At 39.4% G+C, this 24,600-nt stretch overlaps 2 protein-coding genes across 2 annotated transcripts in view; both read left to right on the top strand.

Annotated features, from left to right (window-relative positions):
• Nucleotides 1-15,752, top strand: part of rasgrf1 (Ras protein specific guanine nucleotide releasing factor 1) — a 50,337-nt gene extending 34,585 nt beyond the window's left edge. Inside the window, exons 16-27 of the mRNA XM_015343645.2 lie at nucleotides 756-875; nucleotides 2,728-2,898; nucleotides 3,296-3,402; nucleotides 3,963-4,075; nucleotides 4,749-4,809; nucleotides 5,826-5,929; nucleotides 7,180-7,264; nucleotides 7,724-7,921; nucleotides 9,544-9,623; nucleotides 10,212-10,329; nucleotides 10,917-10,985; nucleotides 11,552-15,752. Of these exons, the coding sequence (XP_015199131.1) occupies nucleotides 756-875; nucleotides 2,728-2,898; nucleotides 3,296-3,402; nucleotides 3,963-4,075; nucleotides 4,749-4,809; nucleotides 5,826-5,929; nucleotides 7,180-7,264; nucleotides 7,724-7,921; nucleotides 9,544-9,623; nucleotides 10,212-10,329; nucleotides 10,917-10,985; nucleotides 11,552-11,644 (1,319 nt within the window). The 3' untranslated portion in view covers nucleotides 11,645-15,752. The remainder of the gene's footprint in view (nucleotides 1-755; nucleotides 876-2,727; nucleotides 2,899-3,295; nucleotides 3,403-3,962; nucleotides 4,076-4,748; nucleotides 4,810-5,825; nucleotides 5,930-7,179; nucleotides 7,265-7,723; nucleotides 7,922-9,543; nucleotides 9,624-10,211; nucleotides 10,330-10,916; nucleotides 10,986-11,551) is intronic.
• A 922-nt stretch (nucleotides 15,753-16,674) lies between these two features.
• ctsh (cathepsin H) lies at nucleotides 16,675-24,539 on the top strand. The gene is made up of 12 exons (XM_006628857.3): nucleotides 16,675-16,809; nucleotides 17,236-17,267; nucleotides 17,810-17,915; nucleotides 18,004-18,074; nucleotides 18,581-18,685; nucleotides 19,603-19,689; nucleotides 20,122-20,177; nucleotides 21,403-21,484; nucleotides 21,774-21,842; nucleotides 22,001-22,107; nucleotides 23,227-23,352; nucleotides 23,686-24,539. Exons 1-12 carry the CDS (start codon nucleotides 16,731-16,733, stop codon nucleotides 23,759-23,761), a joined length of 996 nt encoding a protein of 331 aa, XP_006628920.2. The 5' UTR covers nucleotides 16,675-16,730; the 3' UTR covers nucleotides 23,762-24,539.
• The last annotated feature ends 61 nt before the right edge of the window (nucleotides 24,540-24,600 follow it).

Here is a 24,600-nt window from a genome sequence, read left to right as displayed (position 1 = left end):
AGAAGACAAGTGTAAACTACATGGAAATGCACTTAAAGGCCTGTACAGAAGGCACTTCTGTATGGAACAGACCCGACATTGTTGCTGAAGCTGATACCCTGGCTTCGTTCAAGAAGCAGCTGGATTGCATCAATCAGAATCAGTGCAGCTGGGAAGACCAAATGGTCTCCGTTAATCTGTAACTGTTCTTATTCCTATGTGCCATCCAAAGAATCTTTTGTATTTTATTTTAAATCACTGAATACTAAAGATACAGGCAGACCCTGGACACTTCATTCCCTGTTGGCCACTCAAACCTATAACATACTGTTTGTTAGCCTAACATTACCAATTAGAATGCATACTTCAATTTACTGTATATCTCACCAGACAGTATGTAGATCCCTGCTATTTTGATTAAAAATAGTCAAATCACATTACTGGGGCAGGCAGACAGGTGGTAGGGATGATGTGGTAAATGTGTCAATATATTCAGAAAATAATTGCCTAGATTTATTCCAATTTTGCAATGCAATCCTAATTTATTTTTTATGAAGCTTGCTGTTTGAAGTGCTTATCTTTTGCTTAATTGTTCAATACTGTATATATTAGCGACGCAGTTTGGACTGAATTAGCATGCAAGTTATGGCTTCCGAATGTCCATCAAGGTAAAAGATCGGACCAGAACGAGACCTGAGAGAGCTGGTGGTCACCTGTCAAGTGTACTCAGTGCCAGTGGCTCTGGAGTCCCAGAAGTCACTCTGAGTCTTTTTCAGACACCTCTGTGAGGGAGGAGTGTGACACTGACCAAACCCAAAGTGACGAGGCAGAAACGGAGACATCGCCAACGAAGTCCCCAACTACCCCAAAAAATGTTAAATGCAAAAATTCCCCAGGTATGCTGTATCAAGATAGCATGTCTTGCATGTTTGCCTGTTGCATAGGGAAAGTGTGCTTTCTGAGATAATATTCACGGTGGTAACTGTTGTTGTCTAAATGAACCAGGTGCATGGACTGAAGTTCAAATTGCAGTCTTTCTGTCATAATCAACTGTATGAAAGACCCAAGGTTCTGAGCCTTAAAAATAAATACTTCAGTTAAATACTAGGGTTTTGTCCTGTACTGTATAATCCTTGTTTTTAGATTCCTTTTCATTCATCTAAGAAAGATTTTAGTTTTTCAACAGCCTCTAATACTGCACTTGTAAATAGGCACACTTGAGGTGCATTACATAATAATTAGTCAATTGGTTAAAGGGAAGGAATTACACTTTGCCACATGGTGGTAACTGAGTCTGTTTGGGATATGGGGGTTTCACAAGGCACTGTGAGTTTTTGAACAGCAAAACCTGTTTATACTGTAGCTGTGAAGATTATGCTACAGTAAAGATTTTAATAATAAGGACACAGCTTAAATAAGAGCCACCTTATTTTGGTTGGAGCCTGTCACTCCCATTTAAACTGTAGGAAGCATTTTAGACAGGGAACTCCAAAGCCATGTTTGTGTAGGTGGAAAAATGGAACTTGTGCCTTAGCAACCATCTGCTAGCTTAGCAACCACCCCAGCAGCAGGTGTGCCATAGAGCTGTGTCTGGGTGCTACTATGAGACACTGCTGACAGTTCACAGGGTGTCGAAAGACAAAGTTCAAAACAGAGCCCCAGAACATATGGTCATTTTTGCTGTGTTACTTACAGCATGACTTTGCTTCAGTTTTTCATTCCATTTCCCGACATATTGAAGAAGTATGTTCCAGTGTCTAATTCAGTTCCTTTCTATTGCTTTTATTCAGCATTTCTACGCTGTGCAAAGGGTTTAGTGGGTAATAACATAGCCAGTCCCTCCTTCTTCTTCTATTTCGGATCGCTAGTGGTTACTGTACAGAAGGATGAAAGCAGAAAATAGTTCCAACAGCATTTGAAGATACATTTAGGCACAGGCTAGATTTGAAGTTTAATTTAAAGTGTGTAGTAATGTTTTTTAGCATCAAGGAACCGTTTTCAGAAAGATTCAAAACGGGCAACACAGGTGTTTTACTGTCATTAAAGGTTAAAAATAAGGAATTAATTTAACACTTAATAACAGCAGTACATCTTTAGGGTATAAGGAAAATCATCACATTATATGAATCGAAATTGGAATCATTTGTTGGCTATACCTTGCTGTCATGGCTCATTGATACGATAAGACCACTGTGGTGTCCTCACGCTCTCTGAGAGGTTGAGCAGAAGCAGTCTGGGAAGATGAAAGATTGTACTGTGCAATCTGATCATGAAAATAGGTTTATTCAAAATACACGTTGTCAAATACAGCAACCTCTGTTTTTTAAAACTCTTATTTTGTCAAACTCACCAATGCCCATTGCAAGCATTGGTGCTCTGGAGGAGTAAGAGTTGCAGTTGTAATGGGCTCTGCTGCCCTCACCTGGTCAAAAAAAACACACACGAGCTGGGCTCTGATTCTATCACAGCCGCAACAACTACAGAGCTCTGGTTCAGCTTGCAGGGAATCTATGATGAAATGTGCTCCATAGAAAGCAGCAAAGGACTTTGTAATGGGAGAAACTGCTCGCCTTGTCCTGTTAATGCTGATTCAAAACGGTCCCTCTGAGACTGTCAAGTGGCTCAACAAGTAAAGACATTGTGTCTGAGAGCAGGTTGGGCTCTATAGCTCTGGTACCATGAGTCTGTGTGTGGATCCTAGCTAACCTCTAGCTGGCCTTGACAGGAACCCTCTCTCCCTCTCCCTAGACTTTTCCTTGTTCTCCTACAACAACGGCGTGGTGGTGATGTCTTGCCGGGAGATTGACAATAACCGCAGCGCGCTATCAGCTGCTTCTGCCTTCGCCATTGCCACTGCTGGCGCCAACGAAGGCACACCCACCAAGGAGAAGTACAGACGCATGTCCCTGGCCAGCACAGGTCAGTCAGCTGGCAGTGTTTCCAAGATCTGTTGGGTGAATAAGTCAGGTTTGATTAGTTAACGTAACATCACAGGTTGGAGTTACTTAGAGGTAGGGTAAGACTTTGGGTAGTTGAGAGATGGAATACCTATGTATTCTCAAATGTAGCCAGCTATGAACCACCAAAGATACTGCTAGCACAAGTTATAAGATTTTAGTCCCTGACCACTTGTAAATGTTTTTTGTCCCACATTTTTAATACCCAAAGGCATAGCAGGTTTTAAAGGCCCAGAGTCTTGAAACACAGCAAGGTTTGTTCTGATGGTAAGCAGCTTGTTGTGATATGCTTGTTGAAATATGCTTTTTGTGCTGTTGGATTCCGGCATTTGTAATGCGTGTCTGTCTGCTGGCTTCAGGGTTTCCTACGGACCAGAGGAATGGAGACAAGGAGTTTGTTATCCGAAGGGCCGCAACCAACCGTGTTCTGAATGTGTTGAGACACTGGGTGTCCAAACACTCACAGGTACACCCTGCTGAAAAACGAGAAACAGGCCAGAACCCTTTTCAATGTCTGCAACACCAGATACCATAGGAGGTTACATATGTTAGTGCAGATTATATTGTAATAGACTAATTTTTGTAGACTAGAATTGGGCATTTTTGCCACAGAGCTTTCTGGATTAAACAACAAACAAATCTTCTGACCAGCAGTAGCAGGATAAAAGTAATGAGAGAAGGCATGAGATCACCCAAGAACATCTAGATTATTTTCAGATCCAATAATGGATCTTATAAATCTAAGAAACAAAACGATAAACTGTGCTGTTAAGGTAAAATGTGTAGAATTAAGAAAGACAGGAGAGAGTAATTTGAGTGTGATACCAATACTGTCGGCATCCAGAATCTGATCACCACCTGGCAATAAATTGACAATAAATCAATGTCTATCTATCTCTACCCTCCAGTCAATAAAACCACATGGGTGGTGCCATGTTTCAATGGCCCACATGGTGTAACTGGATTCAGAGCATTATTATCACTAACTTTAATATAAACTCCAGCTCTGGTCTCTGTACATGTTAGGACTTTGAGGCCAACACTGATCTGAAGCAGAAGGTGATCAGTTTCCTAGAGGAAGTGATTCACGACCCTGAGCTGCTGACCCAGGAGAGGAAAGCCGCAGCCAACATCATCAGGTACAGGAGCAAGCTCTTTCAGTGTTCCCTGTTCTCCACTATTCAACAGCTAGATCAAACACATTGAAACCACCTCTATGAATTTGATAACTTTGATCATCCTGTCTAATCTTAAAGTATCCAGTGGACCTGTATACAAATCGTCAAAACATTCAGACATCTGTGAAAACATTGATTAAGAAATGGCTTGAAGCTGTGAATTTACATCCTTTAAGTTTTTTTTTATTAGCAATGCAATTAGAATATAAACTGAGAAGAGAAAGAAACAAAACACAAACAAAGATCAATACATGGATAAACAGATGGCTCAATAGATAGATACGTAGCTCACAAGGACACCTTTGAACATTTGAGTGTCTTTTTTGCAGGGTAAGCAGTTGTTATGAATTGTAGGAATGTGAATATTGGGATAATAATGTGAATTGTGGGAACATTAAATGGCTCCAGAAATTTTGATCTGATACTTGCAAAGTGGAATTTCAGACTCTAGTCTTGTGAAAATGTCAGAGGTTGTTAGTATGGGAATATGAATATTGGGATAATAATGTGAATTTGAATGTGAGGTTGTTGATATGGGAATGTGGATGACCGATGGGCAGGCCAATAATCAGGCCATTGGAAGTTTGTTCAGATCGATGGATTTAAAACTCCTGAGAGATGTTTTTCACTGCAGAACTCTGACCCAGGATGACCCAGGGGACAATCAGATCACGCTGGAAGAGGTGATACAGATGGTGAGTGTGACTGGGTGTGGCATCACATGGGGGCATGCGCATTGTGGAGGCGGAGCCCAGGTAGACGGGCGACGCCTCGCCTTTGTAGTTCCAGCTGCCCCAGCTTCTAGATGATGAGCCACAGCTGGGCCGGTCCTAGAAAGACACACTGGACACCCCCCAATGGGACGAGCAGGGACACCCCCGGAAGGGGGATTTTGACACCGACAGTCCGGGGCTGCACCCACATAAAGTGTTCTTTTGCTGTTCTTTTTCTTTCTTTGCCTGACCCACAGTGCAGTAGTACCCCCAGGACAGGCAAGTTTTTATTTTATTTTTAGCCTTACGTGCCCCGCTCTACCAGACTGAACCCGCGAAAGAGGGTCCGTCCAGTCTGGTCTGGTGTGCTAGCAGTTCTTTTTTTTTACCAGGCTGGACCCCGTTAAATAGGGTAAGCCCAGCCTGGAGATCACGAGGCACAGCGCCACACTTTCCTTTTGCCTTTTTGTTTATTTTTCACTCTTTTTGTGTTATTTTCGGTCCCTGCTAGCCTCACACCGGTGCTTCTGTCCCCTCACCCAGTGCACCCACTCCGCACTGTCACAGGGGCTGGGTGGGTATGTGGGGAGTGGGAGGTTGCAAAGCTGTTGTGGGGTAAGCAGGGAGTTTTGCTATCACTGTTATTACTTGAACAGTCACCACAATATCTTCCATCGCCATTAGTTTTTTCATCCCAGCAGTAATGAAGCATTTTTATTATTATAACTAATTTCATTTTAATTATCACGTCATTCTTACATGAGCATTCCACAATTCTTACTGAAAGTTTAAAGACTGCGAAAATTCAGGAATCGTAGGAGGGTTCATTTTCCATTTAAAAATGGGTCCTTTTTTTAAAAATGAAGATCATTTCAAAACCATCTGACATTTACGGGGGATTGTGAAAGGTTAGGTCTATCATATTCAGCCCCTCTGCTGTAGGAGGCGGGCTGTGAGACTGCAGCTGACTGTGTTTTACTGCTGGGTGTTTCCAACAGGCTGAGGGAGGGAAGCCTGAGCCCTTTGAGAGCCACTCTGCCCTGGAGGTCGCGGAGCAGCTCACTCTACTGGACCACCTGGTGTTCAAGATGATCCCCTATGAGTGAGCAAACAGGGGGGGGGGCAAGGCGTTATAGCTGATGGGGTGCCTTCAAGTGCAAATGCTCTACTTAAACAAGCCTTTAACCCCAACTCATCACAGCTCTCCAGACGCCTCAGCCAACCAGTCCCCTCAAAGACACCGGGGCTCTGTTACAGGGAGACTGTTATATCTCTTATATAGGACAGCAATGGCCGGTGGTAAAGTGGGTGTTTATTAAAAAGACCCATCTGGACGTTGAAGTTAATTATTTTGTTTTTTCATGTGGTGTTGGTGTTGGTTTGGTGCTCTTCCTCTGGCCCAGGCTTTCCGAACCAAGGCCCCAGTATGTTGACAGGGGACGATGGGTTGTAGGAGGTGCTGTCCTTCATTTGGGAAATTAAGCTGAGGTCCTGACTACTTGGTCATTAATGAGCCTATGGCAGTGTTTGTAGGTTAAGAGGTGTTAACCCTAGTGTCCTAGCTAAAATCCTCTATAGGCTGGCATAATCTTGTTTTCTTTACGTTCTCTGTCATTGTGCCTGGTGAAGCAGTTAGTGATTTCACTGTCTGATCTGCTGTAAAGGAGGTGGATAATCTCCTACGTTATGTAAAGCTTTGGAATGGGTAACGTTTGTAAATAGCTTTGGCATTCTGTGGGATGGAAGGGGTATATAAATGCAAAGTTTTTTTTATTATTGTTCTTTTTCTGTGAAATACAGTATGTTGGCAAAATTAACTTTCCACAGAAGCTGTTACTAGCTGTCTGGCCATGTTCATGGTATAGGGGCTGATGCATAGGCTCATACTGTATATACAATTAGCTGATATTTCTACAACAGGCATGGGTCTCTTGTGTAAAAAATGAGAATTTTCTTTAGGGGTGCTTATTTTAATATGACCGAAGCCTGGAGGTATAATTTCCTATGACAGAGAAAAACCCAAAATAATTTAAAATGTCATTGGAAAAACAGGGTACAGTGTTAAGTACAGTTACAGTTTAGCTGTGTACTGTTTAGGTAGAATATGTTTTATTCCATTTGCTTGTTTGGGAGAAATGGTATAATTTAATGAAAGACTCCAGAAAATAAGTATCTTCTGTTTTAGTGTGTGGGGTGAATCATAGATGCAGTCCAAAGAGTATGTTGCATTCCTCATTCAGTCAGACTGTAGTAGTTTCACAGATCCTTTTGATAAGAGTCAATACAATGATCCAGCTTTGTTGTATTCATCCCATCCGATTTTACAGGTTTTAATTCTTGTGTGTAATACAGGGAGTTCTTTGGGCAAGGTTGGATGAAACCAGACAAAAATGAGAGGACTCCATATATCATGAAAACAACCAAACACTTCAATGATGTAAGTATTGATGAATTCCCTTTAACAAAAGGATAAATAATATACCTCTGTAGCTACAGTACAAAGTATGTGGCAGAGGTTAACCATGTGTGTTATCCTGTGTATCTGACCACATCTGAGGTAGATATAATTTGGTGGTTCAGGCCTTTTCAGGCAACACAATATCAAAAAAGCAATTGATTTCACTTTTGCTTCTACTGAAAAGTACAGTATAAAAGAACGAATTGAGCAAGTCAGTTGTTCCATCTCAGTGAGTCCTAATTCAGTGGAGTATCACTTCAAGGCAGGTACAGTACTAGATCCTCACAAGAGCTTTACAAGGACAGATTTCACAGGACACGGCTACAGCGGTTTGCCCCATATCTGCAAGGAGAGCCAGAGAGAACAGCCCGCTCTGACTTGTCTCCCCCTTTCCCACGTTCCCACGTTCATCCCTCTTTGTGCTGCTCTCCTTAAAAGATCAGCAACCTGATCGCTTCGGAGATCCTGCGCTCCGAGGACGTGAACATGCGGGTGGCCGTGATCGAGAAGTGGGTGGCCGTGGCTGATATCTGCCGCTGTCTCCACAACTACAACGCTGTGCTGGAGGTCACCTCCTCGCTCAATCGCAGCTCCATCTTCCGCCTCAAGAAGACCTGGCTCAAGGTCTCCAAGCAGGTAGGGGCACCCGATGTGCTGGAGTCCCAGCCTTTTACTCAGCGTGCTGCTGAGCTAAGTAAAGTACATTGTGACCCATGCAGATGCGGTGAGTACAAAGACATACTGTAGACCAGCACCCCTGGAAAAAGAGATTTTTCATACCTCTCTGACATGAAAGGCAATCATTTAATTTCTCTGGCTGTAACAGTGATAGTTTTGTGTTGTACAGTATGTAGAACTTCAAAAGAACAGTATAAGTCTCTTGCAACAAATTCAGTAAGTTATGACTGAAAAATGATTATCTTTTTTTGTAGCAGGTGCACTGACATTTTATTAAACTGGTGTGACACAGGTACACTCATTCTGCTGTTTCTCTACTGTGAAGGCTGGGAGAGTGGGCAAGGGGAATTCTTTAATACTCTTGCTAATTTCAAATTGGCCCTCCCTGTAGATCTTGGTAAGGTGCTTTGTCTTCTGACTTCCCAGATCAAGGTTGGGTTATTGTCAGACTACGTATATCTGTGATATCTTTCTAGGTTACTGGGTTTTCCTTCTTGATTTTTACCAGCTTGAGATTCAGCAGGTTAAATGGCCTTGTCACCTGTGTCCAGTCATCTCTCTTACTAATGCTTATTTAGTAGTCATAAAACAAAGTCACTCAAGTGTCTCATGCTCAGTCCTGAATCATGTACCTGTATATATTTTTGTAATGCATTAAAATCAAACAAAATGAAGCCCAAAACTTCATAGGTGGTGCGGTGGCTCTGTGGCTAAGAATCTGCGCCTGTGGCTGGAAGATCGCTGGTTTGTATCCCGTGGCCAGCAGTGGAATCCTACTCCGTTGTGCCACTGAGCAAGGCCCTTAACCCCAACTGCTCCAGGGGTGCCATATACAGTCAATGGCTGACCCTGCATTCTGACCCCAAGCTTCTCTCTCCCTGTCTGTGTGCCTGCATGTTTTAGGGAGAGCAAGTTGGGGTATGCGAAAAGACAATTTCCTAATGCAAGAAATTGTAGATGGCCAAGTGATCTTATCTTCAGAATATGCCTACCTTGTTTATCCAAAAACATGTATTAGCAGAGTCCATATTTCTTTTGCAGCTCAGTATATTTCCATATTTCGACACATTTACCATGCTTATACCACACATTTACCTTACATGGCTTCGTCTGGATTTTATTGTGACTTAACATGTTAACAGTGCTTTATTATACTCTATTTTAATACAGTTTTGCTATGCCGTGCTACTGATTTTATTCATGAAGGACTGCCTTATATCTGCTTAACAGCTAAAAATCTAAGCATCTGTGCTGGAAAGAGTCGCACATGCATGTGACATAATAATACACTTTATAGAAAATTATTTAGTTATTGCATAACATCCCAACCAAAGTGTTCTGTGACCCCTTTTTTTTCTGTGATGAAACTTAATTTCTAAATAAACATAAATTACTTTAGAAAGAGAAAAATCATGCAAGTCGCTGCCTTTATACCTTCAAGCTCTCTAGCCCATGTAAAAAACAGGTGTCCTTATAATCATAGCATTCACTAAGAAGGAGGGGAGTCCTGTCAGGTTTGTCCCTTCCTTTACTGTGGAGTGCTACCAAAACTAAAAGAAGGTCTGTCTTCTCTCTTGTAGACCAAGGCTCTGACCGACAAACTGCAGAAGCTGGTTTCATCCGAGGGCAGGTTTAAAAACCTCAGGGAGGCTTTGAAGAAGTAAGTGTTTCATTGACCTCTAACCAGACAAACACAACTCTAATGTCTCCCTGAGTTCTTTGCTTTGCCATCCAAAACTTAATTTCCAAGCTATGTGCCAGAGTGGTACAGAGACCAGATAGAACTGGCCAAATGTTTGACCTTCCTTTGCCCTGAGCCATTACTTAAAGAATCCAAGAAACCCAGCTGGAGGAGTGGCAAAAATGTGCTGTGTGTCAATAGAGTTTAAAGGAAAACATTGAAATATTTTACATAAATAGTGAAGAACGTTATCAAGTCATTTTCTTAAAGGACCCCACAGAATCAACTTTAATAATTTCAATAAGCACTACTAGCATGTTCACTGCCTGGGGTAATATTGAAGACTTGGCAGTGTATCTATACATTATGTAATAAACAGAATCTCTGTGATTCATTGTAAATGTCTGTGTTATCTCAATGCATCAATGCATTGCAAAATGCATCACAGGAGCATTTTAGATTAAGCATGCTACAGAAAAGATTCCATCTTCGTCTCATCAGGATCCCCAACTGTGGATGGTTGTACTGTATCTGATCTGCTCTGCCTCTCTGCTCTCTGTGTTTCAGCTGTGACCCTCCCTGTGTTCCTTACCTGGGCATGTATCTCACAGACCTAGCCTTCATCGAGGAAGGGACTCCCAACTACACTGAGGACAACTTGGTCAACTTCTCTAAGATGAGGATGGTAAATGTGTTCCATATACCACCCATTCCAGGTTTATTTAGCAAAACCATTTTCCCTCAGATGAAAATACTTTGGAAAATGTAGTGTTGATAACCTACTACTGTGACAAATTTTATTGATGTCATTTATCTACAGTACCTCACAGCATGCCAGTATGTGTTCACAGTCAGTACAGTCTATGCTTCTTAGAGCACCTCTTGACCACAAATTGAAAGTCAAAGTCTCCAGTAAAACTTATTTTATATTTGCCAGTAGGATGTTTTGTTCTGGTAAGTGAATATGTTTGATCATTTAGGTGCAGGCAAAGTTGACTCAAAATCCAGATAACAAACTGAGAGGTCTTGCGCAGTCATAGCTGCACATTCCATTGGCTTTATTCTATGTGTTGGCTCAGTGTTGGAGAATGCAAATAATTAACAGTAATAGAAAGGTTTGAAGATGTGCCAGTTGAGAGGCACTCTCTCAGTTGCACTGCTTTATAAATGCATACTGCAGAGTGTTGAAAACTAAAAAGATCCTCACCCTCACCCCACCCACCATCTCCCTCTTAACCTTGATTTTAAGATAAGATCTTCCTTTGTCCCCAGATTTCCCATATCATTAGAGAAATCAGACAGTTCCAACAAACAGCCTACAAAATTGATCACCAGCCTAAGGTAAGCATTTTTTAAGCATGTGACAAAATGCAGTGAGCTTTTGCATTTGTGGATGTTAATGCTACAGCTGCAAAGTAATTTTGTTCTGAATCATGACAGTATCTTACTCTGATTTATTAGTTATCTAAGATTTTTCTGTCCCAATGTGCTTTTTGTGAGTCATCTTAAGGACCTGAGAAAAGTTACAAACCAAAGGAAACTCTTTCTTTGGCTGCTAGCAGCATAATGAAAGAATCCCATCAATCTAATTTATTAAAAGACTTTATACCACAAGCAAAGTAAAGAAAGTGCTTCCTATTTTCTGTCTCAAATCTTCCCAAACTGATCTTCCACATCTGATTTTAAATAGTTGTGTATGTGCTGATCTTGATGATCTCCCTCGCTTTGGCTCAGTCGGCACCTTTTAGGACTTTTTCATAACTGCATTACATCTTATATATAATCTTCCTTCTTCACAATTGTCACTGATTGCTTAGAGGTGTAGTTGCTTTCCTTTATATTGCCTTAGAAAAGCCATGTGAGTGAATATCGTAATTTATTTATATCCTGTTATGCTACTTCTTTAGGTGACACAGTACTTACTGGACAATAGCTTCGTTCTGGATGAAGAAAGCCTGTATGAAGCCTCTCTCAGAATAGAGCCAAAAATACCAGCCTGAAGAGGAACATGAGGCCCACAGACTGTACAAATACTATATTATATGTACATAGGCTATTATTTGTATTAGATAACCTTAGACATATCCTTCTAGTATGTGTTGCTGAAAGGAACAGTGTATCCTTGTTATTAGAAGTTAACTAGAAGCCTAATGAGAATTTATATGTAAAGATAAAAGTTTTTCGGGGGGAGGGAATATATTTAGAAGCTTATTTGTTATTTATTGTTGTTTTTTTGTCTGCATTTGATCATACAATCCAGTTATTTTCTACAACAATAAAAAGGAAGATTAAAGGAAACAAATGACAGCAGTTATTACTGGGTACCCAGCTGTGCATTGTTAAATCTTACTGATGGGTGGCATGTGTAAAGGTGTATTTTAATACTATACCATTAAAAAATATTTCAAAATTATTTTTAAATCAAGTTCTTTATATAGAGTCAAATCCTGCACTTCCAGTAAGATTCAATAAGAGCAGATAAATACTTATTTAGGGGAGAAACATTTACTTATTTTCATTATTAGCTAGTGCAAAAATATGTAGCAATGTAAAAAATAGGAATCAAATATTAATATAAAACTATAACTAATATACTATATATATTATAACTAACACATAAACGTGGTAGTCTAAACCATGAAGCTTTGTTAATCTAATATGGGGACAGGACAGTCAAGTTTCCCATAAAACAAAAACATTGTTTAGTTTTGTTTGCTTTTTAGTGCTGATTAATGTTTAAAGCCAGCATCAATGATAAAAAAACAATGTTTTATTTGTATTGCTTGAGCCAGATCTGTCTCAGCTGGCCGTGATTACACATTGCAGGATCTCTATTTAGTAGTAAATTGATGGCTTTGGCAGCAGTACCCATTCTTAAATATCAGATTTCCCCTTTGTTCTAGATAGGTAATATGACAGACATCACACGTGAGTAGTCAGAATCTTGTTAATTGCAGATATACTGTATTATTTCCAGGTGCTCCTTTGACAATGGCTTTGGGCATTTATATTTTGTTTCAGAACAGGGGTCCCAGATCCTGGAAGCCCACACACCTGCTGGTTTTTATTTCAGTCCACCTTCGTTACCTAATTTAAGCCTTAGTTGAATTATCACATTTGACATTCAAGATCTCGTGTTACTTGTGAAAAACAATAGTTAAAATGCAACTTCCAACATGTTGAAGAGCTGAAATCAGTCAAACAGTTCAAATTAATCCTATTATTAAGTCAATTAAGGGTTGATTGGGTAACTGAGAGCTGGGCTGCAACAGAAACCAGATGGTACTGTATGTAGTTCTGGTTCTGGGAACAGAATTGGGAAGCCATGTTCTACAACACAGGCAGTTGACCCTTCAAGCTGTCCAGTCCTTCTTACTGGAGAGAATAGATCATCACTGAATTACCTGTCATTATAGAACTAAGTAGTAATCCATTTAATTGCTTAGAAAGCTATTGAACTCTGATATATGGCAGTAATAGGTATTACTTAAGTTAAAGTTATAAAGTTACAAAGTTATCTGAAGGAAAAAAGGAACAGTAAAAAGACAAATTATAAGGTTTGCTAATTCAAGTTGTTTGAATAATGTTTTTATTGCCATGTGTAAGGCAATTTCTGCAGTCCCTGGGATTGAAGGAGGTCTTTGCTTAAGCCTTCAGAATTATTCTGTGAGATATAAACAAGTTTTCACTCAAACCAATCCAGTACAATCCAGTATTATTCTCTTATGTTCGTGTTCTTGTTGTTGTTGATATTGTGAGTGTTGGTCACCATAATCTTTGGAGAACCTTCCTATGATCTTCCTATGATGATGTGTGAGCTGGAATAAGGGGCTCCAATCCTAAAAGGCAAATTTTACAAATACATTTGGAAAAAAACTATTTTAAATGAATTTAATTAAATTAACATAAGAAAATATGGGAATAGTGGATAAAGATGCAGTATTTCTTGTTTTGGCAATAAAATCGACAGAAATAACATATTTTCTACAAGGATCTTTGTATTCTGAGGGCAGAGTGAAAAAGGTGTAGTGTATATTTCTGGAGTTCAGTCCTCATTTTTAAGAAGCCCCTTGTTTTCTTTCAGAGATGATTTTGAGACAAGATGGCCAAATACTAAAGAGCACAGAGTGTGGTAACACTTGATTCTTGTCTCACACCCTGAAACTGTCAGCAAAGTAACTTACAGGTTACAGAACTGTCTTGTGCTCTGCCTTTCAAATGAGACTTGAGACTGGAGTCCCATTGTCAAAGACTCTGCAGCAGTACTTTGTAATCACATGCAGTGGCTAAGTGGACTTAGACAAACGTGTGTGCTAAATAAATTATATTATTGTTCTACACTGCAATGGACTGGTGTACCATTCAAGAGGTCTTCTTTCCTGCATCTGTTGTCTGCCAGGGTATGTTATCATGACCCTACACTGAACTAAGCAGTTATAGATGATGAGTGGATTATTATTGTAGATTGCACTGAGAAGATATGATAATAAATCAACATTAGAATATACGTTAAAGGAAAAGTGCTGCAGTTGATATGAAGAAAAATAACGTGAATTAATAATACTGTATATTTTAATGAACACCTCTTTTCTTCCTAACTGTAGAACATTATCATTGTCATATGGATTATTGTACAGTATAAAGAAAATGTATATGCTTTTCAGCTTGCAGCATTTTAAAACGTAATTTTGTAATAGAGCTTAAAGCAAAAGTCTTGGAAAAACTGAAGGGATACTGCATCTTTGAGTATTTTTTGTAGAATCTTTCCAGTTCACTTAAAGGAATCGTATGCTGTATATTTTCTACATACAGCACTATATATTTCTTAATGTGTACCAGTGTGAAGCACACTTCTTTACAACATTACATGCTGAAGACAAGCTTAGTTAAATAAAAATGCTAAAGAATTTGTGATTAAGTACCACAATGTAGACGTAGAGGACAACTTTCAAGTGTTTTACATATACTGTAATCCTGTCTATAACAAACTTTTTTAGCAGGAATATAGTAATGTAGTGCTTATTCTGTGAATATTTGTATGTATTTTTACAATGTACAGTACAGATACAATACAGCTAACACTCCAGTGGCAGGCATGCTTCACTATATCTACCAGAGGTTTAAAGAAAAAGAAATAATCTAATTATATATAAGAGAACAAAGACAAACGTTTTGCTGTGAGCAATATCCAGTGGTATGAGAATTATCTTTCAATCCTTAAAACTTATTTCCACTTACAGCTCGCAAAATATTTCCAGTTTTGTATAAAAATGTATGTTTCCTGATTACCTCTTGCTAATAAATCTACTTTATCTCAGGGGGAAAGTTGTCTTTGTGAGTGTTTTATTTTGCATTTCTCTCCCATCGCAGAACCTTTTGATAAGAGGAAGCCAAGGAAATATGAGTCATCCTTGCTAGATTGTTCGACATATCTCAAGCTTTCATTGTCTAGCGGTTTCCTGCAAAGTTTTCATTCCAGAATTATGGATTGCACTGTTGCTGAAACCTTTTTCTCATTGTAGCCTTTTGTCCATTCTAAGTTGTGAAATACTTTTGCCTGTCATAAGCCTTATGAGTTTGGATGGATACAAAGGTGAATTGTGCGAGTGCAAAAACGCTGATTTCAAAGAGATTTGAGTTTGATGTTGAGGAACTGGGTGGAATTTGAAAATCTGGATCTAACACACACACACAAATCCCTCAAATCCACTGGAACTCTAACACTGAGACACTTTGTTCTAAATTCCATAAATCTGTACAATATATAGTAACTATATACTGAGAGCTTGTCAGATAATTATTTGTTGTTCTTTGGTAACCTGCACATGAGGCTGGAAGGATGGAGAGAAACCTATTGCACCTCTGAAATTAATGTTCACAATTTGACTGTCATGTTCCACAATATAACATTTTGATTGCAACACTAATGATGGACATGATTAATATAATAATAAGCGTTTCAAGCAAAAACTTGTTCTTTACAGAAGGAAATGTATATCTGATGAAGTATCATGGAGTTACTGATACTGCTGTAATACTGTTGTACTGTACCTCCTCTTTCAGACCTGTCAACTGCTGGCAGAAATAATAAAGTGACTGTGCTTACTTTTCCTATGTAAGTGGTTCTTACTGCAGTGAACTGTACAAATACATATTTATATATCTTAAGATATTAATATTTATAAATATATATTTATGGCAATGCTATGCCTTGCAATGGATCTTCTCCAGGTGATACAGTTAGGGTAATACTTATTTTTATATTGAACAACTACTGATCTTAGACTGCTCTAAGTAAAAGTAAAGATGTAAATCATGAGATCCCCCCCCCACACACACACATACACATTTAAAAACACAACAGGCTTACATAAAACACTGCACAGAAGAAAAAAAAACAACTGTTCCACATTACCCAGGCATAAGAAGATAAGAAAGCTTATAAACAAGAGGAGGCCTTCTACTGTATCTCATTCAGGAGTTGTGAAATAGTTTATCCAGCCAAGAGCTGAAGTTCACTTCAACAACATGGCTGTGCAGCTTTTTCCACACTCCCACAACCTTCTGACCAAAGAAATGTCTCAAATGCTCTTCCATGCAGCTTCCACTTGTGTGAAAACACTTTGAACTGCTTTGTGTTTCACTGTTCATTCTGAAGAAATACCATGTGTTGACTTGAAAACTTGTAATCCCCTCAAAGCGAGGTGATGATTTAGCCGCATATACAGTACCAGAACAAAGTACTTTGCAATCTACTTTAGTGACAGTAAACAATACGTAAGGGTCCTGTATAGTGGATATGCTTAAAGATCAATAAAGCATAGAATTTATTATTTGTTACAGAACAGGATTTGTAATAAATTTGTACACGATTCCGTCAGTAGTTAAGGTGGCTTTAATTCTGTTGGTTTAATCCTGTTGTGTTAATCATGGTGTGTGGGAGAGAAATACATTGTTTCACAAGGAAATGAAATGGTTTTTAGCTGACTGTTTACGTTCCAGGAACTACAGTGAGACATCGTGCATCACGTGATGCACCCTGAGATAAAATGACACTTTGTAGTCTTGCGAGAAACAGAACGGACCATGGCGTTCCTCAGCGTCGCTTTGTTGATCCTAGTAGGACTACACACCGCTAGCCTTTCCCCGCTGGTGTCCACAGAAGGTAAGCTATACAGTAAATCATATTAAATATCCTAGCGTGGACTGCCTTGCTACAGAAAGACCTGTCGCAGTTCCCAATTGTCCCCGTACACATGTAGACACAGTCAGATACCGGGCAATGTGACGCATAGTACCATAAAAAAAAAAGAAATCGATGTTTCTTAATTAATTTTGATTACGTTATGAAAGCTGATCCTTGTCACACGAATACTGTACACTAATGAAATAACAGATTGCTGGTGTGCTTACAGTATAATCTTAAGGTGCAGCCGGTACTCCTCAGCTTTGACATGAATACCGATACAGTTATACCCTAGCTTCAGCTACAGTATAGCTAATTTTGATAATGGTAACGACACAGATTTTCAGTACTCCCATTGCCTTCGTTAGAACGTCGTTTTCATAACCATCATTATTTATCTTGCAGAGCAATTTCAGTTCGAGTTCTGGATGTCGCAGGTAATACAGTATATTACTTAATCGTCTGTACATACTGTTAAGGCCAGAAAAACCGGGGGCTTTCCGCGGCGAAAAAGCACCAGTCGTCTTCTGTGTCGGATGTCATCGTTAAACCGGTTTTACTGTACGGGAAAATGAGAATGCAGAAAATGTACAATACATTTGAAACAGAAACGAGAATGAGCCACAACTGAATTTGATGGGAAGATACATACAGTACTGTACCAAAGATGCCTGAATAAAAAAATGTTGTGAATGTGATTCTGAGGTACCTGTGAAAGTCATAAAATCTATTTAGTGGATTTACTTAAACAATGGTATTGATACAGGTCATTTGATAGAGACAATGGAGTGTGCGTGTTTTGTAAAATACAATGAATGAAAATGGAAATTTTCACTCTCTTGGCTGAATCCTCTTAGCTTATCTTATTCCTTTTAATTGTACATACTTTATTAGAAAATACAAAACAAATGTTAACATTGACTGCAAGAAAACATTGTTCTTTAAGACCATTTTTTTTATTTTCCTCTGTCTTCTGCAGTTCAACAAGCAGTACGAATTGGAGGAGTACTACCACAGGCTGCAGATTTTCACTGAGAATAAGAGAAAGATAGATCATCACAATGCAGGGAACCACAAATTCAGAAGTAGGGAACCACAGCTTACATAATCATTTTTTTCTCTTTGTCATTATTTAGGATCTAATGAATCTAATGATAAACTTATCTTTTTCAGTGGGTCTTAATCAGTTTTCTGACATGACCTTTTCTGAATTCAGGAAATCCTTTCTTCTGACAGAGCCCCAGGTACTGTACTGTATTGCACATGTAAAACTGTCCGGTTAGTTGCCCTTGTCTGCCCAGAAGATCACAGAACTGTATCAGAAAGATGAAATCTAATGTTTCAGAGCCACATTCACTGTTGCAGGGCTTGGCAACAGTACTACACCCTATTTCATCAACCTCAGTGCACAGCTCGGTCCTAGTCGTGTGTGCAAAAAAAATCAGATCCTGATTTTAAAGTGACATATTAGTCCCAGTGGAACTGTACTTAATTATTTATGTTCATCCAGTCATTTTCAGAAAGCCATCTTCCTGGTGAGGGTTTTTCTAAGGTTATAACTAATTTTTCTTAATGCCTTAACACAACCCATGAATATCATGTGCAGTACTTGATACATGGTACACAGACTTCTGTGGTTTGTGTGCTATCTTATATGAATAGCATGCTGTTCTGTATCACAGCTGCTCTATTGTTTTGTATTATAAACACTGATGATTACCTAATGAATGGAGGAACTTTCCTTTTTCAGAACTGCTCTGCCACTAAAGGGAACCATCTCAGCAGCCGTGGGCCATACCCAGATTCTGTAGATTGGAGAAAGAAAGGGGACTTTGTAACACCTGTTAAGAATCAGGTACAGTACAGCTGCTCACAGATCACACACAGGGAGTGGGGTGCCTCTAGGATGTGCAGACACAATTGACAGAGCCCTGCAAAATTACATCAGGTGCACAAAAGATAGCATTTCACCAGAAACCAAGAGATAAAACAAGTCATTCTAATCTGATTTCCTCTCGTGATCACTCCGGCATGTTAGCCACAGTATCACAGTGGCCACTTCCTCTAATCAGCTGGCTTCTTTTGAAGGGGAAAGAGAGTAGAATTGAATGAGAACCGTTTGTATATGTGGTGCATACATACAAACAATTCTTTATGGAGTTCAAGTAGAGAGCTGTTTCAGCACATGTAGGCTGCAAAGCAACAAGTACAGGGTTATTCTTCATTGAAAGGAAAAGAAAAGAGACGCAGTGTTTCACACCTGAAGAAGGTTCCGCAGCCAAAACGTGTGTCTCGATTCTTTTCCATTCCGCATGGAATAAACCTGTACTTGTTCTCTCGCAACGGGTCTTTATGTCTGCATTCTTTGTTCATTTTTGTAAAGTTGTGCTGATTGGGCAGTATGATTCAGTACAGTACCAAGGATTGCCACACTGTGTGAGTTTTATGTCTGCACTTTTCCAAACAGAAAAATAACTCTGAAGCAATGAAATGTACCATAGGAAAGGTTTAGCATCATAATTTAAGAGCTCCAATTGGGCAACTTAAACATCTTTTTTTAAATGTATCTGAGGTATGGTGGTGGTTAATGTTTAATGAAAATGGCCCAATGAACCTTGCACAGGTAGTGTACTGTACTATAGGGAAGATCACAGGGGCAGAGGGAGACAGACAAAAGGTGGAGAAGTTCAGCATGACCATACTTTCTGCTCATTCACTTCTGAAATGAGTATGCCCATTTGTTGAGAAGTTCAATCATGTATGATGTTACAGGGGCCTTGTGGCAGCTGTTGGACATTTTCTACCACAGGCTGCCTGGAGTCTGTAATCGCCATAGCAACAAAGAAACTTCCCCTTCTGGTGAGTAAAGTTCTGCTTTTTTTGTCAGCAACTTTCCCAGAAGATACAACCAGATGGTTAAAAGACAATAGATCGCACTCTCTAATTTAGCCATTTTAAAATACTAAGTCTTTAGACCTGGGCGTGTTATTGGTCTGGAAAGATAATGGAATAAAACAGGAACACCAAACATACCTGGATAAAAACTCTCCCTCTTGTGACCTTTTTTAAAACAAATGGTCTGTTTGTTAGCATTTTTTATTTGGAAGTTTTTCTAAAGAATATAGACTGGGAAAAATGATACCACATAATAAACTGTAAGGATAAAGGATAAACTGTTAGGCCACTCTCCCCCTGATGCTGTTAGAAATCTGTGATGTTTGGTTAAATTCTTACATATCTGAACACTAATTGGCTGTTCCTTCTTCTTCCTTTGTATTCTTCTGTTTAAAGTCAGAACAGCAGCTGGTGGACTGTGCTCAGGCTTTCAATAATCATGGCTGCTCAGGGTGAGTATGCATTCCAAGAAGGTCATTAGTAGTACACAGTTACTCGGCTCCTCGTGTTTCTCTTCATGAATAAAACTTCACTGGCCTGGTCCGTTTTCTGTTTCTTTCACCATAACGGTACAGGAAAGCTTTTTGTAGATTGTTTTGTAATCATCTCCCAACATGTAGTGGTTAATGGCCATTTATCTGTAGTCTTTGGAAATTTTGTTGACCATAACCATGACAATGCATGCTACAATTCAATGTCATCTGTGTGTTAGCCACATTTCTACCCAAGGAAAATGGGGAAACCTTTGGAGTGCATTTCCAGAGACTTCCATTACACTTTCAAAGAGATGGATATTTGCCTACAGGAAAAATTATGACCAAGGTTTTTAGGCACCTGGACACTGAATTTCCATGGTCTGTATTCCCCTTATTTTCCATCTTAATGTTTTTAGTAGTGCTTTACAACATCCAGATTCACGTTGTTGCCAGCCTTAGTGAATATGATTGATGTGGAAGATCACTCAAAACCCCTAGGGGTGTTTGGATCACACTAAGTGGCAGACAGAGTACCCAAATCTCCCTGTGAACCTCAGGTTTGCAACTGGTTAACATCACAAGACAGTTCCCTCTCCTGTATTGCTCAGTGGGCATCAGTCTGCATTGCAAAGACACAAAAGGATTCACCCCAAAGCACAACTATGGGCTGCTGGTATCTTTGCTACTATGAGATTATAGACTTACTCTCTGCCTGGTTTCAGATCAGGGGTAGCAGCATGGAGTAGTGGTTAGAGCTCAGCAGAGTCATTTTAGTAATTTCAATCTGGACTGTTCCAGTTAACTGTCCTGCTGTATAAATGGGCCTTGCCTATTACTTACGACACCAGGTGGGGTATCAAAGTGTTGTGCTCTTTTTAAATATGCAGTGCTTTAGGGAAATGGACACAAAAGAGCAAAATAGTGATTTTATTTAATAAGTGTGAAAACCAGTCTAGAAAAGCAAATCGCCTCTAACAGCAGGTGATGGACCATCTGCAATGGCTTCGGGAGTTCATAGTAAGGGCAAGAATATCTTCTACTCCTTGTAACACCTTGTAAAATAAAATAACATAAATAATATCAGAATATTACAGCAGCATAATAAGAATACATTTAACATATTTCCAAAGGAGATGTTATATATACTGTCAATGCTCTTCACAAACTATGAGTAATCCAGTACCATTCTTCTTTCCGACAGTGGACTTCCCAGTCAAGCTTTTGAATACATCAAATATAACAAGGGCCTTATGAGTGAAGCTGACTATCCATATGAAGCAATGGTAGGATTTCGGTTATTACTCTCGGCAGTAGAAGCTGTAAATGTGGCGGAAAAGTACTTGTAGGGACAGGTGCAGGAAGTTGAGTGGTCAAGTGCTTAAGGTAAAGAGTTTTTTGATGACAGTTTTTATGGTTGCCTTTCTAGCTATGCATAGTTTGCCTTCTACCCTCTGTGTGTTGTTTTAGACACAACTAAAGGTTTACTTCAGGTTCATAGAGAAAACATCCTATTGCAGGCGTTGAAGTGTATTCCATGCCAAACTCCATACTCTTTTTATCTACTGCTTACAGAATGGTAGCTGCAAGTTCAAGCCAGAGAAGGCTGCTGCTTTTGTGAAAGAGGTCGTCAACATAACAAAAGTGAGTTTCCACCTGCTGCTCAACTTACACTGAAAACCCTGAGGGAGAGGGGAGACGGGGTGGCATTTGGCTGGATATGACCTTTTCATTGTATTATATACTGTCATTATATTCATTATGTTATATACTGTATAATATTCTTCTTGTTTCCCCCTCAGTATGATGAAATGGGAATGGTGGATGCTGTGGCCAGATTCAACCCGGTCAGCTTTGCCTATGAAGTGACCTCCGATTTCATGCACTACCGCGATGGAGTGTACAGCAGGTGAGCTGAGCTGGCCTGCAGAGAGTCAACAGGCAACTGCCCTGTCCCTCTGATCCTCTCAGCCTGATGTTGTGGTGAACAACATAGTATCCCTGCCTGCCTGCTCCAGCAGGACCCCAGTGTGCAGTGATTCGATCCATGGAAGAAAATGCAGTTCATGCAGCAGATTCCTTGTAGATATGAATTGTGAGGTGCAGCACACAACAAGAGAGTGATGTAAATGCTTGGTACAAGGGTTGGAAGACAAAGAGAAAATGATAAAATTAATGAAAAGGCTTTTATGAGGGGCCCTAGGTTTACTCTTAACAGGGGCTCAGAACTTTTTTTCTAATATTGTGCTAATATTGTGCTACACACTGTGTTCGTGTATTAACTTGTTAGCCATTTAAAGGGGAACTGTAGTCCCAATTTCTCCGACCGGTTATTAAATCTCGGTAACAAAATAAATTCATTGAGGTTATAGAAAAAAAAATGAAAATGTCAAATTAAGCATAAAATTGTGCACTTTGTGAATGTACCATAAGTAGCCATATTGACACAAATTTGCATTTGAGTCCCCACGAATAGGGACATAATTTGGCCCTTCCTCCTCACTAGTCTCTGTTATGACTAATGTAACGTGATGTACAAGTGAATTAATTCAGGCTGTGTAGCAGACATTTCACCTCAGAAATATTCCAACTTGATCTGCATGCATAGTTAACAAGTAGTATTTGTTGGCAAATCCGTCTCAAAATCGAAAGCAATATTTCTATTGGAGATTAAAGAGATGTATTCACAAACCGGCTTTTTCACAATATCATAGGGCCGCACACGTCACCGGAAGTTTTGTTGCCTCGTTCTGAATCGCAGAACATAGCGCTGTGCACACCTTGAAATTTTGTGGTATCATTTGGAGGTTTTACAAGTTACTGTGTACATTTTTCATTGTGGTTTGAAAAGCGATGATCAGTGCCGATTCTTTCAACCCCGAAATTTAAAAATAGGGTTACAGTAACCCTTTGAATTAGGAAGTATTCGCCTCCTACCACACAGAAGCAGAGGCTTGGTGTTCTGTGTCTTGTTTGGGCTACCGGACACTGCCAGCCCTGTGGATGACTCTGCCCTTTTCTCCTGCAGCACTGAATGTCACAACACTACTGACAAAGTAAACCATGCTGTGCTCGCTGTGGGTTATGGAGAAGAAAATGGCACCCCTTGCTGGATTGTAAAGAACTCCTGGGGAAAATACTGGGGGATAAATGGGTAAGGTTCCATATGCTACCATGTTCTTCCAGGACATCTGCAGTGGGTGTCAGTATAATCAAAACATATGAATTCTGTTATCCATTGGCAGAAAAAAAAAGAATTTGTTCAGCTGAAATGTCTTAATCTAAAGCAATTCAATTACATATCTGCAAGTACATCCTACAAAGCATAGTGCTGATGAGCAATGTACAATTCTTAGAATGTAAACTAAATCAGCAAATAGTACAGTAAGCAAAACAATCAGTGATTTGGACCTGGTTTAGACTTATTCTATTTATTGATAGGTGGTAAAAAAATACTCATTATAAATAAGCTGATTTTTCCCCCCAGGTACTTCTACATTGAAAGAGGGAAAAACATGTGTGGGCTGGCAGGCTGTTCCTCTTATCCGATCCCTCTGGTGTGAGCTGTGAAGATGGGCAGACTTGAAATGAGGCTGGGAGGAGAAGGGATGCTCAGTGCTCAATCTGTCTTTCTGCACACCTTATTTAGAAGTTCATGTTCCCAACTTTTATTAACAGCACTACAGCATGTAATTGAACTAAATGACACTTAATCAGTTTTGGGGGAACTGGAAAAACCTGTGGTGTTTAAAAAATATTTTTAGCATTTTTAAATTGCTGTTGTGCAAATGCTGAGCCAGAGTTTCTGCTCTCCACTCTTAAATTTGGCCATGTGATCTTTGTAGCAAAGCCAAACACAGGAACCGTCTAACGTTCAACAAAGATTCCCATGCCTGACCTGCCAAATTATTCAGTGCCTTATTGTCTTCCTAAAAAAAAACATAATGTAATCAAACATGATAATAATGCATTATTAGGCTATAAGTTAAAGAATCTTTAGGATGCTCACAGAATGCGTCTGATGTTGCAGCACTTTTTGAATGGAGCTGGCAATAAGTCTGTTATGTACTGTGATTACCCTTTCTTTCCTTTTACTAAAGTCATTTACACTTTGCCTAATTTACCCTTTTAGCCTAATTAGTCTTTTACAAAGACTACATTCAATTGTGCAATAATTGGAACACTTGGTAGACTATGAAATACCATTAAAACAGATAATTGACAAAAAAAAGATATTTTGCATCAGTTCCATTACTGCACAATGTATTTGTTTTGTTCAATTTCTAGGTTATTGTATTTTTTATTTTTGTGATTTTATGAATAAAATCTGACTTGATATTTTTTTTCTCTATAAGTTCAGTAATAATGTTTTGATGCAAAGCAAATAGTTTGGAGCAGGCGA

This window comes from Lepisosteus oculatus, chromosome 5 (genome assembly GCF_040954835.1).
Source record: "Lepisosteus oculatus isolate fLepOcu1 chromosome 5, fLepOcu1.hap2, whole genome shotgun sequence".
In the NCBI taxonomy this organism is placed as follows: domain Eukaryota; kingdom Metazoa; phylum Chordata; class Actinopteri; order Semionotiformes; family Lepisosteidae; genus Lepisosteus; species Lepisosteus oculatus.
The sequence above is the reverse complement of the archived record's forward strand: the minus strand, read 5'-3'. Positions and strand labels throughout refer to the sequence as shown.

What these genes read in the sequence shown, in the direction of transcription:
- ctsh (XM_006628857.3), top strand. Translation starts at nt 16,731, where the DNA reads ATGGCGTTCCTCAGCGTCGCTTTGTTGATCCTAGTAGGACTACACACC. An exon ending in CCCGCTGGTGTCCACAGAAG is followed by an intron (nt 16,810 to 17,235) that starts GTAAGCTATACA and finishes TTTATCTTGCAG; the next exon opens with AGCAATTTCAGTTCGAGTTC. An exon ending in TCGAGTTCTGGATGTCGCAG is followed by an intron (nt 17,268 to 17,809) that starts GTAATACAGTAT and finishes TGTCTTCTGCAG; the next exon opens with TTCAACAAGCAGTACGAATT.